This window comes from Bison bison, unplaced genomic scaffold, assembly GCF_000754665.1.
Source record: "Bison bison bison isolate TAMUID 2011002044 unplaced genomic scaffold, Bison_UMD1.0 scf7180017864304, whole genome shotgun sequence".
Classification (NCBI taxonomy): domain Eukaryota; kingdom Metazoa; phylum Chordata; class Mammalia; order Artiodactyla; family Bovidae; genus Bison; species Bison bison.
Genome location: NW_011494876.1, coordinates 16,350,579 through 16,373,615, shown reverse-complemented (window position 1 = coordinate 16,373,615; position 23,037 = coordinate 16,350,579). Strand labels below are relative to the sequence as shown.

Below are 23,037 nucleotides of genomic sequence, written 5' to 3'. Positions count from 1 at the left end.
GGCCGTGGTGACCCGGGACGGGGTGTCCCTGCCCACCCGCCCCACGGCCGGCCATTCCCGGCCCCCTGACAGTACCTCTCCGCAGGGCCCCGCGGCGGGGACATCGGCTCACGCCAGTGGATGACGAGCTGTATCAACGGACGCGCATCTCACTGCTGCAGCGCGAGTCCCCGCTCGCCATGTACATCGACAGCTACAGCAGCCGCGGCTTCGTGGTCAACGGGAATCGCGTGTTTGGACCCTGCGCGCTCCTCCCACAGTCGGTGGTGCAGTGGAACGTGAGCGCTTCCCTACAATGAGGAAACCGAAAGCCCGAGTCACGGGCCTGCCTGTCCCTAGCAAACCTGGCTTTTCTTTCATCCCGCTCTGGAGCAGGTACAGGGTCTCTGGGAAAACCTACGTGGGCTTATATTTAACTTGCCGCCTCCCCACACAGGTAGGTTCCTACCAGGACATCACCGAGGAAAGCTTCTCTCTCTTTTGGATGCTGGAGCCCCGGATAGGTATTGAAGGAGGGGAGGGCTGAAGTGCTGAGCCCCAGAAAGGCACCCTCTCGACCGAGCTGGTTGTAGACTAGCCGAGCCTATCCTTTCCTAGAGATTGTTGTGGTGGGCACTGGAGACCGGACTGAGCGGCTGCAGCCCCACGTGCTGCGAGCCATGAGGCAGAGGGGCATCGCGGTGGAGGTGCAGGACACAGTACGTCCGGGACTGGGGATCGTAGAGGGGGAGCCCAGGCCGAGCCCTGGCCCTGCTGACGCTAGCTTTCTCTTTGCAGCCCAATGCCTGTGCCACTTTCAACTTCCTCTGTCATGAAGGCCGAGTGACAGGAGCTGCTCTCATTCCCCCACCTGGAGGGACTGCACTCACATCTCAGGCCCAAGCTGCAGAATGAACAACCAGAACTTAACCCGACTTGTCCAGGAGGGCCTTGTCACCTTCTGCAGAATGCAGCGGTGCCGAGCTTTTACTAGCCCCTCCCCTTTGGCACTGTAAGACTTGTTTTGCTTACCAGCAAATTAATAACTTAAGCTGCTTGTCTGATTGTCTACTACCTGTGTTGCTGGCCAGGAGCTGTTGGCTCAATGAGTTCTTGGAGGGGGTTGTGAACGAACCAGGGGGTCATGGCTTGGCCTCTGAGAGGCCAGGGGGCAATACAGGCACCTGTTCCAAACTGTAGGTCTATCTATTTGCTCACATACAGATTTGAGGGGACCTCTGTGCTTCCTCCGTGATGTCCCTTAGAGACTTACATTAGAGAATACATGAAAAGTGAAAGTGTTAGTCACTTAGTCATGTCCAACTCTTTGTGACCCCATGGACTGCAGCCCACCAGGCTCCTCTGTCCATGGAATTCTCCAGGCAAGAATACTGGAGCAGGTTGTCATTTCCTTCTCCAGGGGATCTTCCCCACCCAGGGATAGAACCTGGGTCTTCCACATTGCAGGCAGACTCTTTACCAATTAAGCCATCAGGGAAGGTTGAGAGAACATATGTGGGTCTAAACCTGGTCCCATGTGGCCAAACTTTGGGCTAGCAGGAGGTCCTGTGGATGCCAGTCCAAAGCCCCATGGACTTTTCCATGACCCTTTGTAAATACCCACAGTCAGATTCTCAGTGTGAGACCAAACTCTTGGGGGCTAGAGCTGATCTGAACTGCCTTTTGAGTTACCCTAGGAGGAGCTTTTGAATCTAGTTAGCAACCCCCACTTCCAGCTCCTTAGAGCATCCTTATCTCAAGGCCAGAGGCCTTCTGTGGAAGGACAGTATTGTGTGTTTGTGTGTCTGTGACAGCAGCAGCTGCAGAGCCCCACCTGCTTGTTGACCTCAAAGATCAGGCATCACTTTTTTTCAAACTTTTATTGAAAAATCGACGGGATGTGCTGTATAATTGCTTTTCAGAAAAGACGTTTCTCATACCTGTAGGCAGAAGAACCAGCTGTGAAATGAGGGCATGAGGATGGAGGCAGGGGAGAGACCTCTATCCCAAGGACAGAGGAGTAGACAGGGTTGCCACTTACGAATGGAGGCTGTGGACACCACCTTCCACCTGGGCTGAGGATGTTCTCTTCTCAAACTTGAGCTCCCCAGAATACATCATGGCTCTGAAGAGGGGCAGATGTCAGATGTGGACAGCTGGCCCTGGGCCAGCCCCGCTACCCAAGGTCCTAGCTCCCTAAGCTTACCGAACTTGGGTCAGACTCTTGGCACCAATATCCTGGCAGGAGTGCTGGATGCCAGCAATCAGGTAGGGAACAAACTTATGGATGGATCCTTTATCCTGAACAGCCCCAGACACCCCCTGGGCCACCTTGATTTTGTCTGCTTCACTGCAGGGAGAGCCAGGGAAACATGGGTAAAGTCAAAACACGGATGATGATGCTGGTGCAAGATTAGCAAGGGGTAACTGAACTGCCTGTCCCACCTGAAATATCGGTTCTGGCTGCTGAGATGCTTGTCCATGGCATCGAGAGAACCCATACCACGGTACTTCTTTAGCCGGATTCCATCAGAGAAGAAGTACTCGCCAGGGGCCTCAGTGGTAGCAGCCAGGAGGGAGCCCATCATAACTATGGACAGAAGGAGTGCTGGGGGAAGACCCTGAATGGCATTAGGAAAGGAGTCCCACCAGGCTTCCTGAGTGTTGGGTCTCACCTGTGGAGGCTCCAAGGGCCAAAGCTTTGGCAATATGGCCCACATTTTGGATTCCTCCGTCAGCAATGACAGGAACACCAAAACGCCGCGCATATTCTGACACCTTGTAAACAGCTGTTGCTTGGGGCCGCCCGCAGGCCAGCACTGTTAAGACATGGAGGACGAATGGAGGGCTGGAGTTAGTGGGGACAGACAAGAGGCTCTGGTGCCACAAATCAGCATCCAGGAGCTCTCAGCTCCACCTGCACCAGCCTGGTTGAGAAAAGTCTTGCCTGGGATGGCTGCTGCCCCGTCTGCCTTAAATAATACAAATAGCTGTGATGGCCTCCACTCACCCTTGGCATGTGCGCGTGCATGTGTGCATGGCCCAGGGCAGCCTCAGGCACGTGCAGTCAGCAGCCGGGAAAGCCCCACCCAACTGGTATCAGATGGGGTAGAGGTCACCGTGCAGTTAGTACCCAGAGACCCACCCCTTGCTCCCTGCATGGTGGGCTGCTCAGGCAAGATCAGAGCAGTGATTGTGTGGAAAGGGAAGCCCAGAGTTGGTCCTGAAGCTGTGCCTACTGCAGAAGATGTGGGCAGAGCAGGGCCTACCTGGAGAAGGGCCTGCCCTATAAACACCCAAGAAGAGGAGGGAGCTGTGTTCTTGAGCAGCTCCCAAAACCATGGTCTGTCATTCACTCTGCCTTGCCCACCCGTCAGCACCACAAACCCCGGGAGCTACAGCTACAGTCAACCAAGCAGCCGGGCAGTGGGCAGCTGGGCCGGGCCAGTGGGCCGGGCCGGACTTACTATAGCAGCCCGTGACAGTAGAAGGGCATTTGGGGCTGTGGGACTTTATGTCTGGAGGGATCTTGGGAGCCGCTAAATAAAACAAATAGACCAGAGTTTAGAGAGGGCACGGAGCAGGAGCGAGGAGGCCAGGCGGGGGAAGTGGCAGGTGAAGGACGAGAGCTTGTCTTGCTGTTACCCATCCAAGGGGCCTGTGTGGCCCTGGGGCTGCCCCTACTGTTGGACTCTGTAGCTCCCAAAAGAGCACTTGGCTCTGAGGCATGTGGGGCTAAGGGCCCTGCTAAAGCCTGGTCTTTGAGGCCCTTGCCAAAGCATTTTCTTACCTTCCTGAGTGATGCAGATGGAGCCACTGCCCATTCCCACCCGCAGGGCATCTACGCCAGCATCAATGAGGTTCTTGGCCTGAGCAGCCGTGACCACTATAGAGAGAAACAGGGAAAGGCTCATGTGAAGGTCTACATGGGACCTAGCTCCCCAACTCTCGCCCCACATACATCAGTGCCCCCTCTTATCTCACCATTCCCTCCAATGACTTGGAGACTGGGGTATTTCTCTTTGATGTACTTGATCATGTTGATCTGGAAGATGGAGTTTCCTTGGGAAGAATCCTGGGACAGAAATGTAGCCCCAGTGAGACTGGTATGGCAGCTGCTCCTACCACCCCACCTTGCCTGGGCTGCAGCTCACCAAAACCACTACGTCCACACCGGCCTGGGACAGCAAGTCTAGCCGATACTTGTCATCCTCATGAGTGCCAATGGCTGCTCCACACAGCAGCTGCTTCTTGGCATCTTTGGAGGCCAGTGGGTAATCTCGGTTTTTCTTCAGGTCTGTCCGGGCAATGATGGCCACCAGCTCATCATTTTCATTTACAATGGGTAACTTTCCTGAGGGTAGGCAAGACATAAATCAGGACATTGGTCTTTGGTTCCTAAACCCTTCCTACCTCGAGGACTCACCCTTCTTGCTACGCTGCAGAATTTCATTTGCTTCTTTCAATGTGATGCCTGCAGGGGCTACCACCAAGTCTTCCCTCTTTGTCATGATCTATGAGAAAGGAGAGTTATGAGGAGGGACATTAAGAGATCAAGTCTCCCAACAGACCTTGCCCTAACTCAAGGGTGAGGCTCCAAACACCACCATGTTTAGACACCTGCATCCAGCCTACCCTCGTCAAGTAAACACAACAGTCTGTCTATTGGCAAGAGAAAGAATTTAGTAGAAACGACACCAGGTACATGGAGCACATTACAGAGAAAGAGCCATACCAAAGCAATGACAGAAGAGGCTTAAGTTCGTCCTTGAACACTGGCCCCCTCTGGGAGTGGCAAAAAACTGGGGTATGCCTGCAAACATTTTGGCAGATTCAAAGCTTTTGGTGGAGAAGGGATGCAGGAGTCCTATTAAAGGGTCAGAAACTTGAGCATTCATCCTTCCTGAACACTAGCGCCCTCAGAGATGCCACTTGGGCAACAGAATAGAAGCCTTCTAATCTTTAGCCCTGGGCTGTCAGGGTTTGGATGTGCTATTACCCACCTCTCCCAAAAGCCGGTCATGCTCTTCCTCCTTGAGAAAATCAATGTCCCTTGAGGAGATGATGCCCACCAGGTGGCTTCCCATCCGGCCTGTGTCAGTGATGGGGATACCACAGAACCCATGCCGGGCCTTGGCTTCAAACACATCCCTCACGCGATCCCTGGGACTGAGGACCACGGGGTCTGTGATGAATCCCTGCTCATATTTCTGGAAAGGGTGGTGAAAAAAGGTACTTCTGAACCATTTTCATCCAGCTCTTGGTCTGAAGCCTGGGATCTGTGCCAACTCCCCCTTTGGCAGTGCCACAGGATCAAATCACAATCACACAAACACTTCAAACCCAGAGCTAGGAAACATGAGTGGACTGTAGGCACTGTCCACGTGGTCCTCTTCTGCAGCTGTAAGACACAAAGTCTCAGGCTCCTCCTCAGGAAATGAACCCCCACAGTGAGAAAAAAGTGAGGAGAATAGATCACCCATCCCCACCCCACTCCACCACCGTGAAATTCCCAGGAACTCAATGATCATGATCCTCGCCGTTCTGACCTTCACTTTCCGAACTTCATTGGCCTGGAATTCTGGTGTACAATTGTGATGAATGAAGCCAATACCACCCGTAAGCTGCAGGATACACAGAAAGAAAACAGGGAAAAAGTGACCAAAAAACTGTATCATGATTGTATGCCTCTGGGAAAGACAGATGTGGCCCCTGCTTCTGCCCTCACACTGTAGTGCTCACCGCCATTGCTATGGCCATCCCAGCCTCTGTGACTGTGTCCATGGGTGAGGAAACCAGTGGGGTCTTCAGAGTGATCTTTTTAGTTAGAGCAGAGGTCAGGTCCTAAAGAAATAAAACAGACTAATGTGCAACAGCACTTCATATACCTCAAGGCAGTACCATGTTCCCCACAAAACAGGTGCTCTGTATGACCTGCATGCCAGTAAAACCCTTCCATAGGCATCCACCCCCAAACACAATCTACTGAGGTAGCCGAGAGGGGATAGCAGCACCTTATCCAACCCTGACACTCAGGATCCTGCTCCTGTCCATACTCACCACTTGGTCTGCAGTGAAGTCGATGTACCCGGGGAGAATGAGAAAGTCACTATGGGAGGGGAATTGGGAATAAGGGTTAGGCTTACGGCAGCCTGCGATGCCATCCTCACAGATCATCTCTGAAGGCATTTGAGCAGAAAGGGCAATGATCTAAACCGAATATCACAAGCAAGGCAGAAGTAGAGAACAAGACAGAGATGGAGACCGGGGACCTTTTCTGCCACCAGCTGTCATCAGCACCCCTGGCCAACTGACAACTCCATGTGCCCAGAGAACGGAGTTCCTAGGCTGGAAATCCCGGGCGCTACCAAGATGCCTTCTCCATCCCGCCCGCTTCAGACCTGTCAAACCAAACCTCAGATACCAGTGGGGAATTTCTGGAACCCTCCCCCCACGCCCAACCTAAGCGGGCTCAGTGGAGGCCCCACCCGGCCTCCCTAGCACGCCGCCCCTCTCCTTGCCCAGGTGAGCCCGCGAGGCCCGCACTTGTAGGTGAGGCCGTCCCCGCAGTTGAACAGCTGCTGTGCCGTGAGCCCGTCGTCCGGCACGTAAGACGTGCCCCCGCTAATCAGGTAGTCGGCCATGGCTAGGCGGGGAAAAGCCGCGTGTCTCCGAGGACTGCACCGCAGAGGCCTCTGTCTTCTGGGCCGCGCGAATATAAACTCACCGATATCGTCACTGCGCCATGCGCGTCGCTTACGTCAGGACGCAGCACGCAAAGGCGGAGCCCATTGGCCTCTAGGGCGGGGCTGGCGGGGGGGAGCGCATGCGCACAGTACGCCCTAACCGAGTCGCCGGGGAGTTCGAATGTTTCCCGTCGCAACCCCCTCCCGGAGGACCTTGCCCTGAGCAATTAACAGGCAAGGCTTGGCTTCCACCGTCCCGCCAGACTCTTCCCAAATAAAGAGGCGTTGTTCACTAGCATGTTGAAAAGACGTGCTTGTCATTCTTAATAAACAACTAGATTAAGAATACATAAGAGAAACAGAGTGGTATCTTTATATGATACACAAGTGTATGTTACAAGAATTCCATCAGGCACAGAAGCCTCAGGTTTAAGGCCTCAGTGTTAGGCCGGAGTAGGGGGGAAAAAAAGGCATGGTAAAGTTTTTACTTTAACATCTAAAATGTCACTTGTCATAAAGGAGGGTGTAATAGAAATTGTCTTTAATAAATCATAATTGAAGTTCCCCTCATTTTCCTTCCATTAAGATGCTAGGTTTGTGTCTGAGCATAAAGAAAGAAAAGACCGTGGCTCCCCCGTGGTCAGCGAAGTCTGCCAGTCAGAGAGGAAGCCAGCTGGGGAGATTCCCTGGAAGGTCCATCCATCATTAATTCCATCTTTCTGGAGGAAAGGAAGGGGCCACATTTCTCCTAACAGTCCAAGCCCTTTCCTCAGGCCCCACACACACACAAAAAAGTCAGCCAGCAACTTTGCAGGACATCTGGCTCTCAGGAAACCCTGAGCCCCTATGGGCTGAGGAGTCCCCACAGCAGGTTTATGAAGATGCACAAGGGGGCAAAGTTTCCTTTTACATTTGAAACAGAAGCAGTCTGAAAGGCTTCATAACTATACCAATAAAAAAGAAAAGAAAAAAAATGGAGGCCTCTTCTTTAGTGTGAAAGTCTGTCCGTTTTTTTCCTGGATGGTCTCCCATGCACCATGGCTGAGGGGTCTCTCAGTGCATGGTGCTGGCGCTGGCCACTGCAATGGCCTCCTGAATTTCTCGTATCACCAGGATCCGAGTCAGCATCTGCCCCATCTGCTCTCTGCTGATAGGCTGGACTGAGTACCAGATCGGGCTGTTGGGGGCCACCACCGGCTCGGGCGTCAGGTAAAAGGTGTCATTCCGGCCTTTCACACTCTGGGGGCTGGAGAATATATGGGTAAAAAGCTGGGTAAAAGTGTCATAATCTCAACCTTCCCACCTTGAACCTCCTGGACAGATGCTATCTACAAAAGATGGGAAGTTCTGGAAAGAATGGTGGCATAACGCCTAAGCTCCACGCAGCCAGGGCACACTACCTCTAAGATGTCCTTACTTTCTGCTCCCCACCTCGCACGCTGAGTCTTCTGATTAGGCCTCCCCTGGCTCAGCTACTTGAGTCCAGCCATATCTGACGCTGAACCAGTTTCACCACCTATCTATCTCCAAGTCTTTGCTTATGCTGTTTCCTCTACCCCATCCATTCATTTCTCAACTTCATCTATCTGACTTCTCAGCTTGCTGTGATGCTGTGGCCTCTACCTGGACTCACACCCACCCCCAATGTTGTGCTGTAGCATATGCCATCCTTTAACAGTTATTCATCCACTGATTCCAAGTTTATCAAGGGCTACTGTGTGCCAGGCCTGCACTAGGTGCTGATGTTAAAAGAAGTGAATAAGACCAAAGAGTTCCCATATAATGAAGTGTAGTTACAGGTAAGAGGGGAGACAGACAGCAATCAAAACAGTTACATAAAGACAAAATAACAAGCAGTGGTAAGGGCTACAGAAGAAACAGCCAGAGGGAACAGGTAGGCAATCTGGAAATACTTCTCTAATAAAGTTCTTTTAGGAAGAACGGATAGGATGAATAGGAGCTAACTGACCAAACGTTGGGGGTGGCATGGTGAGCCCAACAGGGAAAAATTCTGTGCACAGGTCTTGAGGAAGGGAAAGTAAGATACCCTTCAGTAGAGAAAAGCAGTGTGACTAGAGAGCCAAGAGCTATGAGGACAAGAGGTTAGCAAGGGAGGGTGCATGAAAGGCCCTGTGGTAATTAGGGCAGTAATTAGGATTACTGTCTTTCTTTGTAGAATAAAAGGAAATCACTGAAGGTTTTCATCTAAGTAACACAGTTAAGACCTACCATGTTGAAAGATCTGCTGGCAGTGTTGTGAGGATGATATGCCCAACTGCAGAAGCAAGAAAGAGCAAAAGCCAGGAAGAGGATCTCCCCTAGACCTATGGTGTAGTGACCAAAGGTCAAGACCAGGAAAACAGGGCTATATGTTCACTATGTGACAGAGGCAGCCTCTCTGTACCTTCCCCCCTTCACCTTCACCCCCTCTCCACTAAAGTGAACCAGCAGGGAGCAGCCCTGGGCACATGCTTTGGGAAAACCAGTAAGTGTGCTTCTATATTTAGCCTTTTGAAATCTGCTGTTACTTAGCCTGGGAACTGAGAATGCTTCTGTGAGCACATGTGTGCACACACACCCACACGCAGATACACACATGCACACACACACAGGCGCGCACATACCCACACCCACACCCCCAGTCACACTCAGCTTCCTCACCATTTAAAGAGGTAGAAATCGTAGAGCTTGATTGGGCATCTCAGTGGGTTCTCTGGATTTTCCGTCTGCTCTGCATACATGTCATCTGTAACTATAAAACATACCCCCCACCACAGACACGGCATCAGACTGCCTTTACTTAGGCTCACATTAGGAACCTCAGGCTTTCAGCCATCCCAACTAGGAAATACCGGGAAGGAAAAGGGTATGAGGCATGGGCGGTGAATATGAAAGGAAAAGGCAGCTATCATTTCTGGGGCATCTCTGCTTCTAGAAGAGTTTGACGTCAGTGACTGGGGAGAAGGGAAGGGAGCACTCCTATCTGCAAATCCCCTAGTGACACTCGTCACTAGCCCCCCAGGCACGAGGGCTGGGCAGAACTAGTAGCACCTGTTTCTGCAACCCCTGCCTCCTTCCCTACCTTTCTGGCCAGTCTGGTGTATCCCAAGTGCCTTCAGGTACCGAATACTCGTGCTTTTATCCTTGGGATTAGAGGGGTTCTTCTTTGTCTGTCGTAAGACCTTGGAGAAGGCCAGCTTCATGTGCTGGTCCACTGTCTTCAACAGGAAGTATCTGCACCACAAGCGAAAGCAAGGCAAAGGGAGGGGTGCCAGGAGGAGACCATGACTTACCCTCCGCCATCGGTGCTTCAGAGGAGCTGCTGCCCACATTCCCACAATCTGGGCAGGCCCACACCCAAATACACTCTCCAGTGGAGGAGTCTCATAAGGACTGATGGTAGGGACCTGGCAAGGCTGTCTGCCTTACTGGTCACCACACAAAATGTAGCCAAGTGGGGTGGAGGGCTTCACTAGCCCAAAGGCTCTCAAGCTTGTCAAAGGATCTCAGAAGTCCATCTGGATAGTTTCTACCCTCTTCACTGGGCGGATGCTAGCACTGGCTAAGCATGGAGCCTCTGGAACACTTACTTGGTGTTAAAGAACATGAGGGTGGTCAGCAAGGTGGAAGGGGAGTGAGCCCCGAGCTGCTTGCACTCCCACAGCATCTCCTCAGTCACGTGGCTGGGCAGGACATAGCCTAGGAGGAACAGAGTACTGCTACAACAAGAGGATGGCAGGATGGGAGGCATGAGGCACAGCGAGCACCACACGGGAGTACAAGTTTAACTGGAGAAGTCTTCCTGAGATATAGCAGAATCATCTGGAAAGCTTGTTAAAACACAAACAGCTGAGTCCCAACCCAAGTTTCTGGAGGAGGACCCAAAAATGTGTGTTTTCAACAAGTTCCTAACACCACACTTTGAGAACCCCGGCCCTCCATTATCGCTCTCACTGGATGTTAATTCTTCCTCTAATTCCAGGTTAATATCAGGTAAAAGGACATCCCTCAGAGAGCTGGCAAAGTATAAATCAACCTCTGCACATATGCAAACTTCTCTGAAAAGAGCATACAGAGCTTTCATCATAGCTTCCAAGGTGTCCAGACCAGGGCCCAAAGAACTGGTATACATGCCCCTGTTTGTCTTTGTTAAACCTCTATGTCATCCATTCTCATCCCCCTCTGGAAATAGAGGAGAATGATATTCAGATCCCTGATAGGTTTCCCCAACAGGGTGGGTTTTACTTTCATGAGCTAACTGAAAGCTGGACAGGGACAAAGGCAGTGGTTTGATCAAGGGCTCTGGACACGTAGGTCTATACCAAAGATGACACAGGTTGATCACCAAGCCCCCTTCATGTGTTCATAAAACAGTCAATGTCCAAGTGTGTGTGTACCAGGCACTGAGAACATGGTGAAACAGCAGCAAACACCAGCATTCTCCTACAGGAGTTTCAGGATTCTCCAGGCAGGCACCAAGGGTGGCTGTTTCTAGAAGCAGGGGAAAACATGTTCTGCCCAATACATTCCTTTTCTCTGGTCTTGACAAAGCTGGCCCTCTGATTTCATTAGTACTCTTCCACCTCTTTAGGGCTCGTCTGCCTCTACTCTTCTATTCTGTGGCCCAATAGCAATAAGATAAACTTCCTCGCGGCTGCTGTTTAGTTGTGAAGTTGTGTCTGACTCTGCGACCCCAACAACTGTAGCCCGCCAGGTTCCTCTGTCCATGGGATCTCCCAGGCAAGAACACTGGAGAGGATTCCCATTTCCTTCTCCAGGGGATCTCCCTTAGTCTCAGACAAATCTTAAGCAGGATGAGTGACAGAAGATGCTCTCCTTGGGGAAGGCTAGCCCTAGGAATGGTCCAGGCATACATTTAGGATTGCTCTATTTTCTCTGGGTTCTCTCTGCCACCTTGTCACTTCCCTACCTTTAATCACTTCTGAACAGCACAACTTAAAGTGAACTTCAGTATCTGAAAATCAGAACTCCTAGCGTGGGTGACAGGAGTTACAGATAGAAACAACATATAAAAGCCTCATAGTTCTGAATCTGAACTGTAAAGTATCAAAATGTTCTATTTTATATTTATTTTTGTAGTTCTGCCTAGAAACTATGACCAACCCAAGAAGCAACGAGCACCCCTACCACCCAGATGGTGGTAATGAAATACCATTTAACACTGAAAGGAACCAGCCTCCATGGAGAGCTGACTGATTCCACACTGGGAGACAGAAAATGGCCAAGATAAGCCTGGAACATTTTTGGTGAACCAGAAATCAAGGAAGTAGGGTCATGTCAAATAGACTTAAGAGCCAATTTAAACAGGCTCCAAATGGCCAGACAGAACAATTTGTACACCATTAAAGATACCAAGTGCAATGAATTGAATCATTAAATATGTTTAAATTAACTTGCTCACAATGATTCTTTAAACAAAGAAATCCCAGCTGAAGGAAGCTGGTAAACCAACTCATTACTGTCAAAACTGCTAAACAAAGGAGAAGAAATAAGCCCTCATCCTGCTTCTTCTATATAATCTCTACTGCTAGGAAATCAAAGAGCTGATGAGGGAAATTTTCTCTTTGTATTTCAGCTAATAAGGAAGTAATAACATTAGAATACCAATGCTTGCAACTCCTAATGAACCAATGGATCCAGACATCATGGGCACCCACCTAGGATGTAACCCTGCCAAGAAGAAACACACAGAAAAACCAAAACCTGATTTATCAAGTCTTTATATGCAACTACCAATAAACTGTAAATACAGGGGACAGAAGAATATGTTAAATTACAGCATGGAGATATTAATAGCAAAAATTAGACTGTAATAATTTAAAAGCCTCATTTCTTCCATAAATAAACTGCAAGAAAAGTTAAGTTTATTTTTGAATTTAATTAAAAGTTATTAAATTAAGATTAAAACTAAACATTAAAAGGTATCTATGCAATTTCAATGTGTGGACCTTATTTGCACCTTGACTCAAACAAAGAAAAGTGACATTTATGGGACAATTGGAAATGTGAAAACGGGCAGATTTTGATGACACTGTGGACTATTCTTTTTCTAAAAAAGTAAAATAATGGCACTGTGGTACATCAATTATGCTAAAATATTTATGGATAAAGTGTCTGGGATTTACTTCAAAATAATATGGGAGGGAGAAACAGATAATGTATACATGGAACAAGATTTGCCATGGGTATATGGGAATGTCATTATTCTGTTCTGCTTATTTTTATATGTGCTTGAAATTTCCTTAACAAAACTTTTAAAAAAGCGTATTTTATACAGCCACACTTGGTCTGAAAATCCGCAAATCATGTATAGAAATTCACTTACTCAGGTGTCTGTTCTAATGATATCTGCTTAGAGAGGCTTCCTTCCTAACGCCCTTAACACTTTCCATTCTCTGTGCTTTGTCCTTTGAAGTACTTAATTATCATAAATTAACTTGATTATTTATACAGTCTCCCCATATTAGACTGCAAGCTTCATTTTTTCACTACTGAATTGTATAATCTACACTTGGAACTGCCTGGCACATAGTAGACACTCAAAAGACATTTGTTTAAATGATCCTTTTTTTTTTTTTTTCCACCAGTTAAGCAGTAATTATGATGACAGATGATAACTAGATTACATCGTTTCACAGTATGACCAACCGTAACAAGTCACTGTTGTACACCTGAAACTACTACGTCAATTTTATCTCATTTTTAAAACTTAATCAGTATACATTTTATTAAATGCCAGAGCCAGGCTTAAAACTCAGATATTTGTGCGGACCTAAGTTTTTACATCATCTGGGTAAATAAGAAGAAGCATGACTGGTGCTTCCTAAGGTAACATAATGTTTGGGAATTCAGCCATTCTAACAGGTATATAATGATATATCACTGTATCCATGTATGTATGCACATATGTATCAATATTTATGCCAGCCGCTTGCTGAATCTCAGTTCCCCAACCAGAGACTGAACCCAGGCCACAGCAGTGAAAACATCGAAATCTAACCATTAGGCCACCAGGGAAGTCCCATCACTGTTGTTTAAATTTGCAACTGACTGATGATATATGATAAGTATCTTTTCAGATACTTATCTGCCACCTTCTTTGGTGAATCATGTGTTCAGATCCTTTACCTATTTTTTAATAGGTAAAGGTTCTTTCTTTGTTTTGTTATTATTGACTGTTTTACATTTGGGTCTATGATTCTTTTCTTTTTTTTTATGTGGTTGTCCAGCTGTTCCAGTAGTGTTAGTTGAAAAGACCATCCTGGGAATTTCCTGGAGGTTCAGTGGTTAGTACTCGACACTTTCACTACAAGGCCCGGGGTTGAATCCCTGGTCAGGGAACTAAGATCCCATGAGCTGCAAAGTAAAGCCAAAAAACAGAGAAAAAGAAAAAAGGACTATTCTTTCTCCATTTAACTGCCTTTGCCCCTTAGTCAAAGATAAATTGATTACACTCATGTGGCTTTATTTCTGGACTCTGTATTCTGTCCCATGGATCTGTCTATTCTTTCACCAAAGACCTGCACACAATGTTTACAGCTGCTTTATTTTAACTGCCAAAACACTGAAGCAACCAAAATGCCCTTTAATTGGTGAACAGAAAAACAAACTGTGGCACATTCATACAATGGGATACTATTCAGCAATAAAAAGAAATGAGCTATCAAGCCATGAAAAGACATGCAGGAACATTAAATGTATATTGCTAAGTGAAATACTGAAGTATTAATTAATACTGAAGTATTCTAACTATGTGACATTCTGAACAAGGCAAAACTATGGAGACAGTAAAACAGATCAGAGGTTGCCAGGGATTCAGGGGGATAAAGGGAGGGACGAATTAAGTGGAACCCTGGGGATTTGAGAGCAGCAAAACTTGTATGTGATACTGAATTGTAGGTACATGTCATTATACACTGTCAAAATCCACAGAATATACAACAGAAGGGTGTGAACTCTAATGTAAACTACAGACTTTAGTTAACAATAAGGTATCAAATGTTGGCTCCTCGATGTTAACAAATATATAATACAAGATACTAATAACAGGGGACACTCGGTGTCATGGAATATATGGGATGCCTTGTATATTCCACTCAGTTTTCCTGTAAACCTAAAACTGCTCTTAAATATATTATTAAAAAAAATTATAATAAACAGCTCAAACATTCTCCTGTGAAACTCATGTTCTTTCCAACACAATATGATGCCTAGGTTATTCATGGGTAAAGCAAAAACTATATTCTATATACGCAGAAAAAGCCCTATATGTAATATAATTAATCTACAGATGAAATAGTTCATAATTTCTAACTTTTGCAAGGATTCTAATTTTAATCAATAAATTTAAATAGAAAAAAATGGAGTAACCACTCCACAGTCCGCATGCCCCTGTGTCCTTGCCACACCACACCAGCCAGGTTCCCTGGTGAGCCATGCCCCTCCATACTGGGCCAAGCAGCACAGAGACCAACGCTGGGGCCTGCAATGTACAGCCCCCTCACCCACATGCTATTATCACAGCAAGCCACACAAGCAGCTCATCTTTTTTAAACCCAGGTTCAAAAGACATCCAAGGACTAGGAAGATTCTTACCAAGTGGAGTGACTCGGGGCTGAACGTCCTTCAGAACTTCATGCAGCCACTCCGTAAATCGAACATAATAAAGATCGGAGAAAATGTCATCAACCCGTCCATTCTCAAAAAGATACTAAAAGGAAAATAATCAATAAAAGCTGTTGGTAGACTCTTAACAAGATGTTGAGCGAAGCAAATAATTTTCGAGCAGTACCCTCACATGTCCCTACCCATTCGTCCCCCATTAACAAACCAGCACACTGAGTCAAAACTGCCCAGTGCACAGTACTTCCACAGCATACTTCAGGATGGGAACTAACTCTCACAACACTCTTGAAAGTTGGCCAATGGAGCAGATTTCGTGAATGCTACTTCACCCAAGCAAGGCACTGTCTTATGGTAGCAAAAAAACATGATGCAGGCTCCAGGGCCAGTCTCTTACTAGCTATGGTTAAGTTATGTAACTCACGTGAGTCTTGTAACTTTGGGGGCTCAGTTTCCTTGTTTGTAAATGGAGAGGACTATGCCTGCCTTGCATGAGTAAGAGAGCATGGAATGAGACAAAGCATATACCGTAATTCACCCAGTGCTCCCAGTGACTGCTAAGAAAGAGTAACAAAATGGGAGATGGGTTTTTCTCAGGCCTCAGCAACAGGGTGAGTCCCAGTCAGCAAGTGTTCTTCCATTACACCGTGGGCTTCTCTACAATAGCATTCAAACACTAGGAAATCCCCATCTGGTCTCTGACACTGCTGGTCCTAAAATGAATCTCCCTGTTCATCTTCATCTTAGATATCCTGAAAACCTAACTACAGTTGTATAGTCTAGCTAGACTCTTTCAAATAATTATTTTGCATTAATGCAGGAAACAATGAGAAAATGAACTATATGTCAGCACCAGACTGTTCTGGGAGAATTGCTTTCCTGCAAACTAGATGTTTAACAAAAAGTGTTACATAAATGTTTCATGATTTTTAAAAAAAAGTCTCTAATGTAATATATCATATTTTAACAAACATTTCTCCAGATTGAGGGATTATTTTATTATCTGATTTTCTAAAGTGAACATGTAGATCTTTTCCAATCTAAAAAAAAAATACATTTAAAAACATTTCCAATTTTTAAAAAATGTACATTTAAAACCTCATTATATAGTTGGAAGAGAGTATCTTTATTGTTACCACTTCTAATTTGACTACACAGCAAATACCCAATGGGAACACAAGGCAAACAGGTTCCTATGAAGCTGTTTCCTACCTTTTGAATACACAGGAAAATATAGTACAGCACATCTGGGTCATAGGGTTCACCTTCTCCATTTCGAGCTTCCCGTGTCATCAGACAGAGCCCATAATTCAACTCAGCCACAGCAGAAGAGATGAGATCTTCCTGGAATCGTAGCAACTGACGCCCTACAACATAAGTCCCAAAGGTCAGTGAGGGTCCTGGCAACAGCCATTTCTTTATTGGCTTCTTATATCCCTGGAAGGAGGTTACAGAGCAGATACCACCCATCAAGGCACTGGGGTGAAAACAATCACTTGTATCTGTGATCAAAACTAGCCTACAAAGACAATAATCCTGTTTGCCCTATTACCAAAAGGGTTCCCTTCCCATCTCACATATCCCCCAATTATTAGAGCCAAGAAATGAAAGCAAAAACACAAAACCCACCCTCTGTAATATGAGAAAGTACATGAGGATAATGCTAAGTAAGAAGGGCCCTAAGAACACTCACTAGTTCTTGTCTCCTCCCAGAAGTCTCTGCCCCAGAAATACATATGTACAAAAATGCCTGATCTTGGGCACACCCCACAAATCCTGCTTGTTTATAGTAGGTCCAGCCTGCCTCTTGTCTTGGATTCAGCACACTAATTCAGATGGAGCGCCCAAGTGCCCAGAGCCAAGGGATACACTTTCCTGCCATCCGTCTTCCTGCTGCTTCAGTGCCACTGCATTTCACACACAGTCCAACCCCCCTGCCCTCCCGAACACTTACTCCCAATGGGTGCCAGTCTGTTCTGAGCATCCTTCTCAAGCTCAGCATTCTTGGTCTGCGCCCAGTTTTTCCACACCTCAAGCCCTTCTTCTGGCTTCAAAGAATTTGGAAGCAGAAGTTCTGGTGAAGGCTGTGGCTGTGACTGTGGTTCAACTTCAGCAACCTGGACAGTCTGAGCCTATGAGAGAGAAATCATCAAAACGTGTCAATAGGTCATTTGACAAAACTGCCAGAAAAATGCTCTAACTCTTTTAACTAAAAAGCTGCACTTCTGCTTGCTGTCCTAAACTTTGGAGTCCTGTTCTTTATTTCAGAGACAGCAATGGCTAGTGCAAAGCTTCTTAATCTTAACTGTACTTTTGAATCTCTTATTTTAAAACACCAATACCTGAGCTCCACCTCAGAATCTCTTTTTAAAGAGGTATCAGACAAATCTTCCCATGTAAAAAGGCAATTCTAATCTTTGGTCATTGCCCAGAGCTACTGGCACAAAGCACTGCTCATCAACTACAATGTGCAAATAAATTTTATTAAAACGTGGATTCTGATTAGGAAGATCTCACGTGGGACCTGAGATTCTGCATTTCTAAGAAACCCCCAAGGAAGGGAGCTGGTCTTCAGACTACACTTTCAGTACCAAGTGTCCAGACTGTTAAACTTAGTTGCACCTTAAAATCATCTGGGCTGCTTTTAAAAAATATCCATGCCTGGGCCTTGTCCCTAGGGATCCTGATTTAATTGGTCTAAGGTGGTGGCCTGCCATCGGTATTTTTAAAAGCTCTCTGGGTTATTCTAATGTCCAGTCCTGGTTGAGAATCATCATGTTCCTTCTCAATAATACTGCTTTGGCTCATAAGGACATTTTCTGAAGACAGGAAGCACTGTCTGAGCTTCCCACCTCCAAATCAAGAACAGTCCCATCCTCAATGGTCTGAGAGCCAAACTGTGCAGACAAAAGGACAGAGAATGTCCATGACCCTCAATCACAGTCCCCATCAGGCAGGATAGACACCAACACAGATACAAAGCACAGGTTCTTGGGTCTCACAAACCTGTCTACATTGTAAAACAAATTCCCTTGAACAATTTTCTATGCCAGGGCCTACCTAAAGGGCTGAAAAATGCCAAATCATTCAACTTGAAGGTTAAACAATGAATATATGACACATACATTTGCTTATCAATCAATAAAAATAAAAACTGTCCTACTAGCTTTGATATAAGATACATTATTAAACAAGGAGATAAACAAGGAGATAAACAAATACCAGTGCCAGACTCTTAAATGTCTGTTGACCCTGGAGCTCCCCTCCAGACACACTTCTCAGTTCAACCACCATTCTTCTTGGTGAGTCTCCAAAACTTGCCCAGTTAGGATCTCCATGTTTGTGGAAATGATTGCTAACTACGTGCCTCTAAGCTAGACCATGCCTTAATATACTCAATGGGTACTGTGTATCTCGGACTGAACATCCCAAAGCCACCTCAAACTACTATCTAGGGAGAGAATTCATCACTTTGCCCACCCAGAAGTATTCTCCTCAGACTTTCCTCCCTGTTGCTCAATGGCAACACCATCTACCCAAGTAAGAAATCTAGGAGTCTGACAGGGTTAGTAGGTGAGAGCAGTGCTTCTCTACTGTCTTAGCAGCCAGGTTCTCTTCACAGTGTGCCTCCACTCACTACATGTAACACTCCCAACCACCTTGACAACCAGAATTCTTCCACACACATTCAAATGTCTATCAGTGGGTAGGGGAAACACAAGTTTCATCCAGGTTAAAAACTACTGATACAAGTGCACCCCTGGTGTAGAGTTTTTCCTATTTAAAATGGAGCCCTTAAAGAGTTGGGAAGTGACATAATCCTACATTTTAAAAATATTATTCTTGATCTATAGAAAATGGAATAGTGGAAGTAGGTGCTGGTGGCCAAGACCAGGATGGTGGCAGTGAAATGATTTAAGAGATTCTGAGAAGTTTGGTGGCAGAACTAATGTGGCTTGTTGATGAACTGACTGTGAGGAGGAAGGGAACGCAGACTCAAGGACTCTGGCTTACCTAACTAGGTAGATGATGGTATCATTTTCTGAGACGAATAGTTTTTGATAGTGGTAGAGGAGATGCTGACGAAGAGCTGAGATATCTTTACCAAACGCAGGTAAATAATAAGTGGGCTGCTGAAAGTATAGTAAGGGTCTGAAGGGGAAAGGCACAGTCTAGAGATAAAGAGCTATGCGTCACTGCAGTACATGGACTGCACATAGGTTAAGACATGGGCTCAGGAGCCCACCTATCCAAGGCTGAATGTCAACTCTGCCACTTGCTAAAAGGTGACTTTAATCTCTGTACCTCAGTTTCTTCATTTGTAAAATGGAGATAGTAGTACATACCTCTTAAGGTTGGTGTGAGAATTAAAAGAGTTATTACATGTAACACTATGGACAGTGCCTGGCAGAAGGTGTCAGGGATTATTACCTTCTGCAGCAGTCATCTAGAGGATTCTGAAAATCATGGCAATGGACAGAAATCCCCTGGGGGAGAAAAGAGCATTAGTACTGAGCTCTGAGAAATACCAACGTGTATGGTTCAGACAGAGGAGATAGAGACTTCAGCAAAGTCTCCTGAGAAGGACAAATAACCAGTAGGGTGGGAGGAAATAACACAGAAGTCCAGAGGAGAGTTTCAAGAAGGCAGGCTTGGTCTGCTCTATTGTGTGTTGCTGTGAATGAGATAAAAACAGACATGCCTGCTGGATCTGGCCATGGGGAGGCAGGTCAACGATGACCTTGACAAGAGCAGACTGGGTTGGTCATGAGCTGGAAGAGGAAACTGGTCAGCGAGTAGAGACAGCCTGTGCAGATAATGCTTGTGAAAACTCTGGGAATAAAGCAAAGTGGAGAAACAGGGGAACAGATGGAGGTGGGTGTGAGGTCAAGGGAGGGAGGTTTTGTCACAAATCTGGTTTTAAAGACAAGTTATAAAAAACCTTTCAAAAGGGGTATGTCAGGTGAAGGAACACATCAGCTCTCCCTAGGGTTCAACTCACATCACAGCACAATTATCTTCACATGGGCTATGAGGGCTCCAAAGGCAGAGGCTGTCTTATTCATCTCTGTTCCCCAAAACCTAGAACAGAGCCCAATAAGGGGAACAGAGGGATATCTGTGGTGTAAATGGGCAAGCTAATCTTTCCTGCATGATGGGCGTTCTTCCCAATATTTCTTTTCCTGGCAATAATCTTTGACATATGTCCCTATAAAGGGACATGTGTGTCTCCTTTGCTAAAGGAGATACAGCCTCTGAAGAACAAGAAGAGCACAGACTTACTAAAATGGACTCTAGAATAAGATTTTCCAGTTGAAGGGCCCAGATGTGCAAATTACTAGTAGAGCCCGTTGAGCAACAAAAGAGCCCTGAACTGCAAACTGGATCATCAGGCCCAGGAGAGTGGAGGAGAGGCTGAAGTTCAGCACAGTGCACCATGACAAGTCTCTGGGTGGTCTCTCCTACACGCGAATCTATTCCACACACCACTATCTGATTCTTCTGAATACCATCACTCAGGCAGGATTCTGGAAATTTTCCCACCACAGACCATACCAACTCTTCACTTCAGGAAGACAGTCCCTTTGCCCCCTCCACTAACTCCTCTCCCACAGTTTTCCCTCCTCTCATGTTAACCTAGGCATACCCCTTGTGCCCACCCGTAGCTCTGCATTCATGCTGTGCCATTCTGTCAATCTAAGCTATAAACAAGAGATCAAATGCCAGTTTTTCCACAAAGATGCTCCTGTTTTAACCCAGAACGATTTCTGAATTCCTGCCTGACTTTTGTGTTAGTATACATTCACACTTGATTATGTTGCTCTGTAAAGAGTTTATAAAGAAACAGAAACCATGAGTTCTTACTTCCACCAGATTATCAGCCACCTGAAGCAATGACTCTGTCCTATTCTACTCCTAGGCCTGACAGCTGGATTTTAACAGGTCCTTAATAAAGTCACCTAGGATTAATACACTGTTGCCTCTATGAAACCACTTGGCCAGCTGTTGCTTATCCAATCATTTACTGCTTGAGTTTCTGAGTGTGGTCCCTGGTCTGACAGTGCTTTGTTGGTGCCAGCTCCCTCACATGCACTCCCAGAGCACCTGTGCTGAGGCACATTGCCTTCAGCAGTCTCATGAGACCAGAGGCTCTACATCTAGTCTAAATGTCTGCTAGACAAGGGACCAGAAACTTTACTAATAGTCTTAACAGGCGGCCCTATGACAGCCTCAAGAAGACTAACAATTAGCAAAAAGAGCCAAGCAATTTTAAAATTAAAATTTCGACAGGTCTATTTTAGCAACTTATCTATAAATCTAAAATCATTTCAAAAGAAAAAGTTAAAAAACTTAGCTCAACATAGATGCCATGACAGAAAACTCATTAACCATGACCTATCTTAGTATTTTTAAGGAACATAAAAATATCGTTGGAAAGTCCCACTTGTAAAGGTTGCTTATTTAAGAGTCCCAAAGATAATCACTTTTTTCTTTTTTTCGGCCATGCTACAAGGCTAGAGGATTTCAGTCGTCTGACCAGAGATCGAACCCATGCCATTTGCAGTGGGAGCACAGAGTCCTAACCACTGGACTACCAGAGAATTCCCCAAAGATAATCACTTTTAACAGGCCCACCAGGAAATCTTTTAGATCTCCTAATTCACCTATACTGTGTCCAGTGTAGTCCATCTTTAGATGACAACTAAAGAAGGAACAATTTAACAGCTTCTCCACTGTAATGAATTTACAGCCTGTGTGTTCAACTACAGAAGTTCCACTAGATCTGTTCATTTGCGATGCAGAAAGCAGCTTCTGGGACAAAAATAACACTTGGGGTGACCCGTTAGTCTCAACCTAAAACTTTACTTTTCCTAAAAAGAGATCACAAAAAAGCACTCTGAGCATTTACCCCCAAAGCAGTTTCTGGTCATTTACCTCCAGACACCAGGCTAGAATGCCTGCCTATTCCATACCCTCACCCCGTTCCCTCTCCCCAATCCTAATTAAAACACTAAATACTGTATTACTACTGCAAGGCCAACATCACTCTAGTAAACAAGCCAGAGGTTGCCAAGCAAGTTCGGTGTGGCACTGGGCCCCAGGGAGGCAGGCTGCCCTACAGGTAAGTCTCACTTACTGAACAAGTAACCTGGAGCTGCTGCTGCTGCTGCTGCTGAGGCGGCGGCGGCGTCTGTTCCTGGGGGGTCTGTTGCTGTGGCTGCTGCTGGGGGTCCCATATATGGACAGTCTGAGCTGTATTCTGGTATGTGCCTGCCACGGCCTGCACAGCCACTGGAATGTGGATGTTGCCATTCATGAACTGTGCTGGAAAGAGAGAGTTTGCAAGGGTCTGCACTACCTCTTCATGGGAGTTTTTCACTACAGATGTGGTGCCCACCATCTTCTCCTTGTCATCCTCCAGCTTCACAGCTGCCAGGGCTGTGGGTGAGCCACTGACGTGAACTGCGTTGTAGGCTTCCTGGGGAATGGCAATGTGGGTAATGCTCTGCTGCTGAGGGTCCCCCCGGGGCTGGGCAGAGTAAACAGGTATGGTCCAAGTTTCTCCTGTAGGGCTAGTAATGGTCCCAGTGGCACTGTACAGGTGGGCACTGTCTACCGTCAGTAAGTCGGGCCTCAAAGACACGTAACTCTGCTGCTGGCCCTGTGGAATGGCCAGTACAGTGGCCACTGGCTGCCCTGAGATGGCGTAGGACACAGTGATGGGCAT

General features: G+C 46.6%; 3 protein-coding genes across 4 annotated transcripts in view; 1 reads left to right on the top strand and 2 right to left on the bottom strand.

Annotated features, from left to right (window-relative positions):
* NDUFAF3 (NADH dehydrogenase (ubiquinone) complex I, assembly factor 3) overlaps positions 1 to 1,283 on the top strand; it is a 4,085-nt gene extending 2,802 nt beyond the window's left edge. Inside the window, exons 2-5 of the mRNA XM_010851890.1 lie at positions 70 to 278; positions 437 to 503; positions 598 to 698; positions 778 to 1,283. Coding sequence (XP_010850192.1) covers positions 70 to 278; positions 437 to 503; positions 598 to 698; positions 778 to 894 — 494 coding nt within the window. The 3' untranslated portion in view covers positions 895 to 1,283. The remainder of the gene's footprint in view (positions 1 to 69; positions 279 to 436; positions 504 to 597; positions 699 to 777) is intronic.
* Positions 1,284 to 1,483: 200 nt separating this feature from the next.
* On the bottom strand, positions 1,484 to 6,740 carry IMPDH2 (IMP (inosine 5'-monophosphate) dehydrogenase 2). 2 transcript variants are annotated; one of them, XM_010851883.1, is made up of 15 exons: positions 6,526 to 6,740; positions 6,040 to 6,088; positions 5,722 to 5,823; positions 5,529 to 5,603; positions 4,983 to 5,189; positions 4,406 to 4,493; positions 4,134 to 4,333; positions 3,964 to 4,054; positions 3,770 to 3,865; positions 3,447 to 3,518; positions 2,655 to 2,798; positions 2,425 to 2,569; positions 2,186 to 2,329; positions 2,021 to 2,104; positions 1,484 to 1,919 (listed from the first exon to the last, which is right to left on the bottom strand). In XM_010851883.1, the coding sequence occupies exons 1-15, from the start codon at positions 6,621 to 6,623 to the stop codon at positions 1,898 to 1,900; spliced, it is 1,617 nt and encodes a 538-aa protein (XP_010850185.1). In that variant the 5' UTR covers positions 6,624 to 6,740; the 3' UTR covers positions 1,484 to 1,897. The 2 variants fall into 2 exon arrangements, with proteins under 2 accessions (XP_010850185.1, XP_010850186.1); XM_010851884.1 differs by lacking the exon at positions 3,447 to 3,518 and having other exon boundaries at positions 1,845 to 1,919; positions 6,526 to 6,739.
* Positions 6,741 to 6,963: 223 nt separating this feature from the next.
* Positions 6,964 to 23,037, bottom strand: part of QRICH1 (glutamine-rich 1) — a 42,039-nt gene continuing 25,965 nt past the window's right edge. Inside the window, exons 5-12 of the mRNA XM_010851962.1 lie at positions 22,447 to 23,037; positions 17,263 to 17,440; positions 16,521 to 16,675; positions 15,282 to 15,396; positions 10,256 to 10,364; positions 9,748 to 9,899; positions 9,327 to 9,417; positions 6,964 to 7,911 (exon numbers count right to left, since the gene is read on the bottom strand). Coding sequence (XP_010850264.1) covers positions 7,719 to 7,911; positions 9,327 to 9,417; positions 9,748 to 9,899; positions 10,256 to 10,364; positions 15,282 to 15,396; positions 16,521 to 16,675; positions 17,263 to 17,440; positions 22,447 to 23,037 — 1,584 coding nt within the window. The 3' untranslated portion in view covers positions 6,964 to 7,718. The remainder of the gene's footprint in view (positions 7,912 to 9,326; positions 9,418 to 9,747; positions 9,900 to 10,255; positions 10,365 to 15,281; positions 15,397 to 16,520; positions 16,676 to 17,262; positions 17,441 to 22,446) is intronic.

Excerpts from the sequence above, each read along its gene's own strand:
- IMPDH2 (XM_010851883.1), bottom strand. The coding sequence starts at position 6,623 with ATGGCCGACTACCTGATTAGCGGGGGCACGTCTTACGTGCCGGACGAC. Across the intron at positions 6,089-6,525 it reads GGGGACGGCCTCACCTACAA|TGACTTTCTCATTCTCCCCG; the intron begins GTGCGGGCCTCG and ends CCCCTCCCATAG. Across the intron at positions 2,105-2,185 it reads AAGAGTCTGACCCAAGTTCG|AGCCATGATGTATTCTGGGG; the intron begins GTAAGCTTAGGG and ends GCCCCTCTTCAG.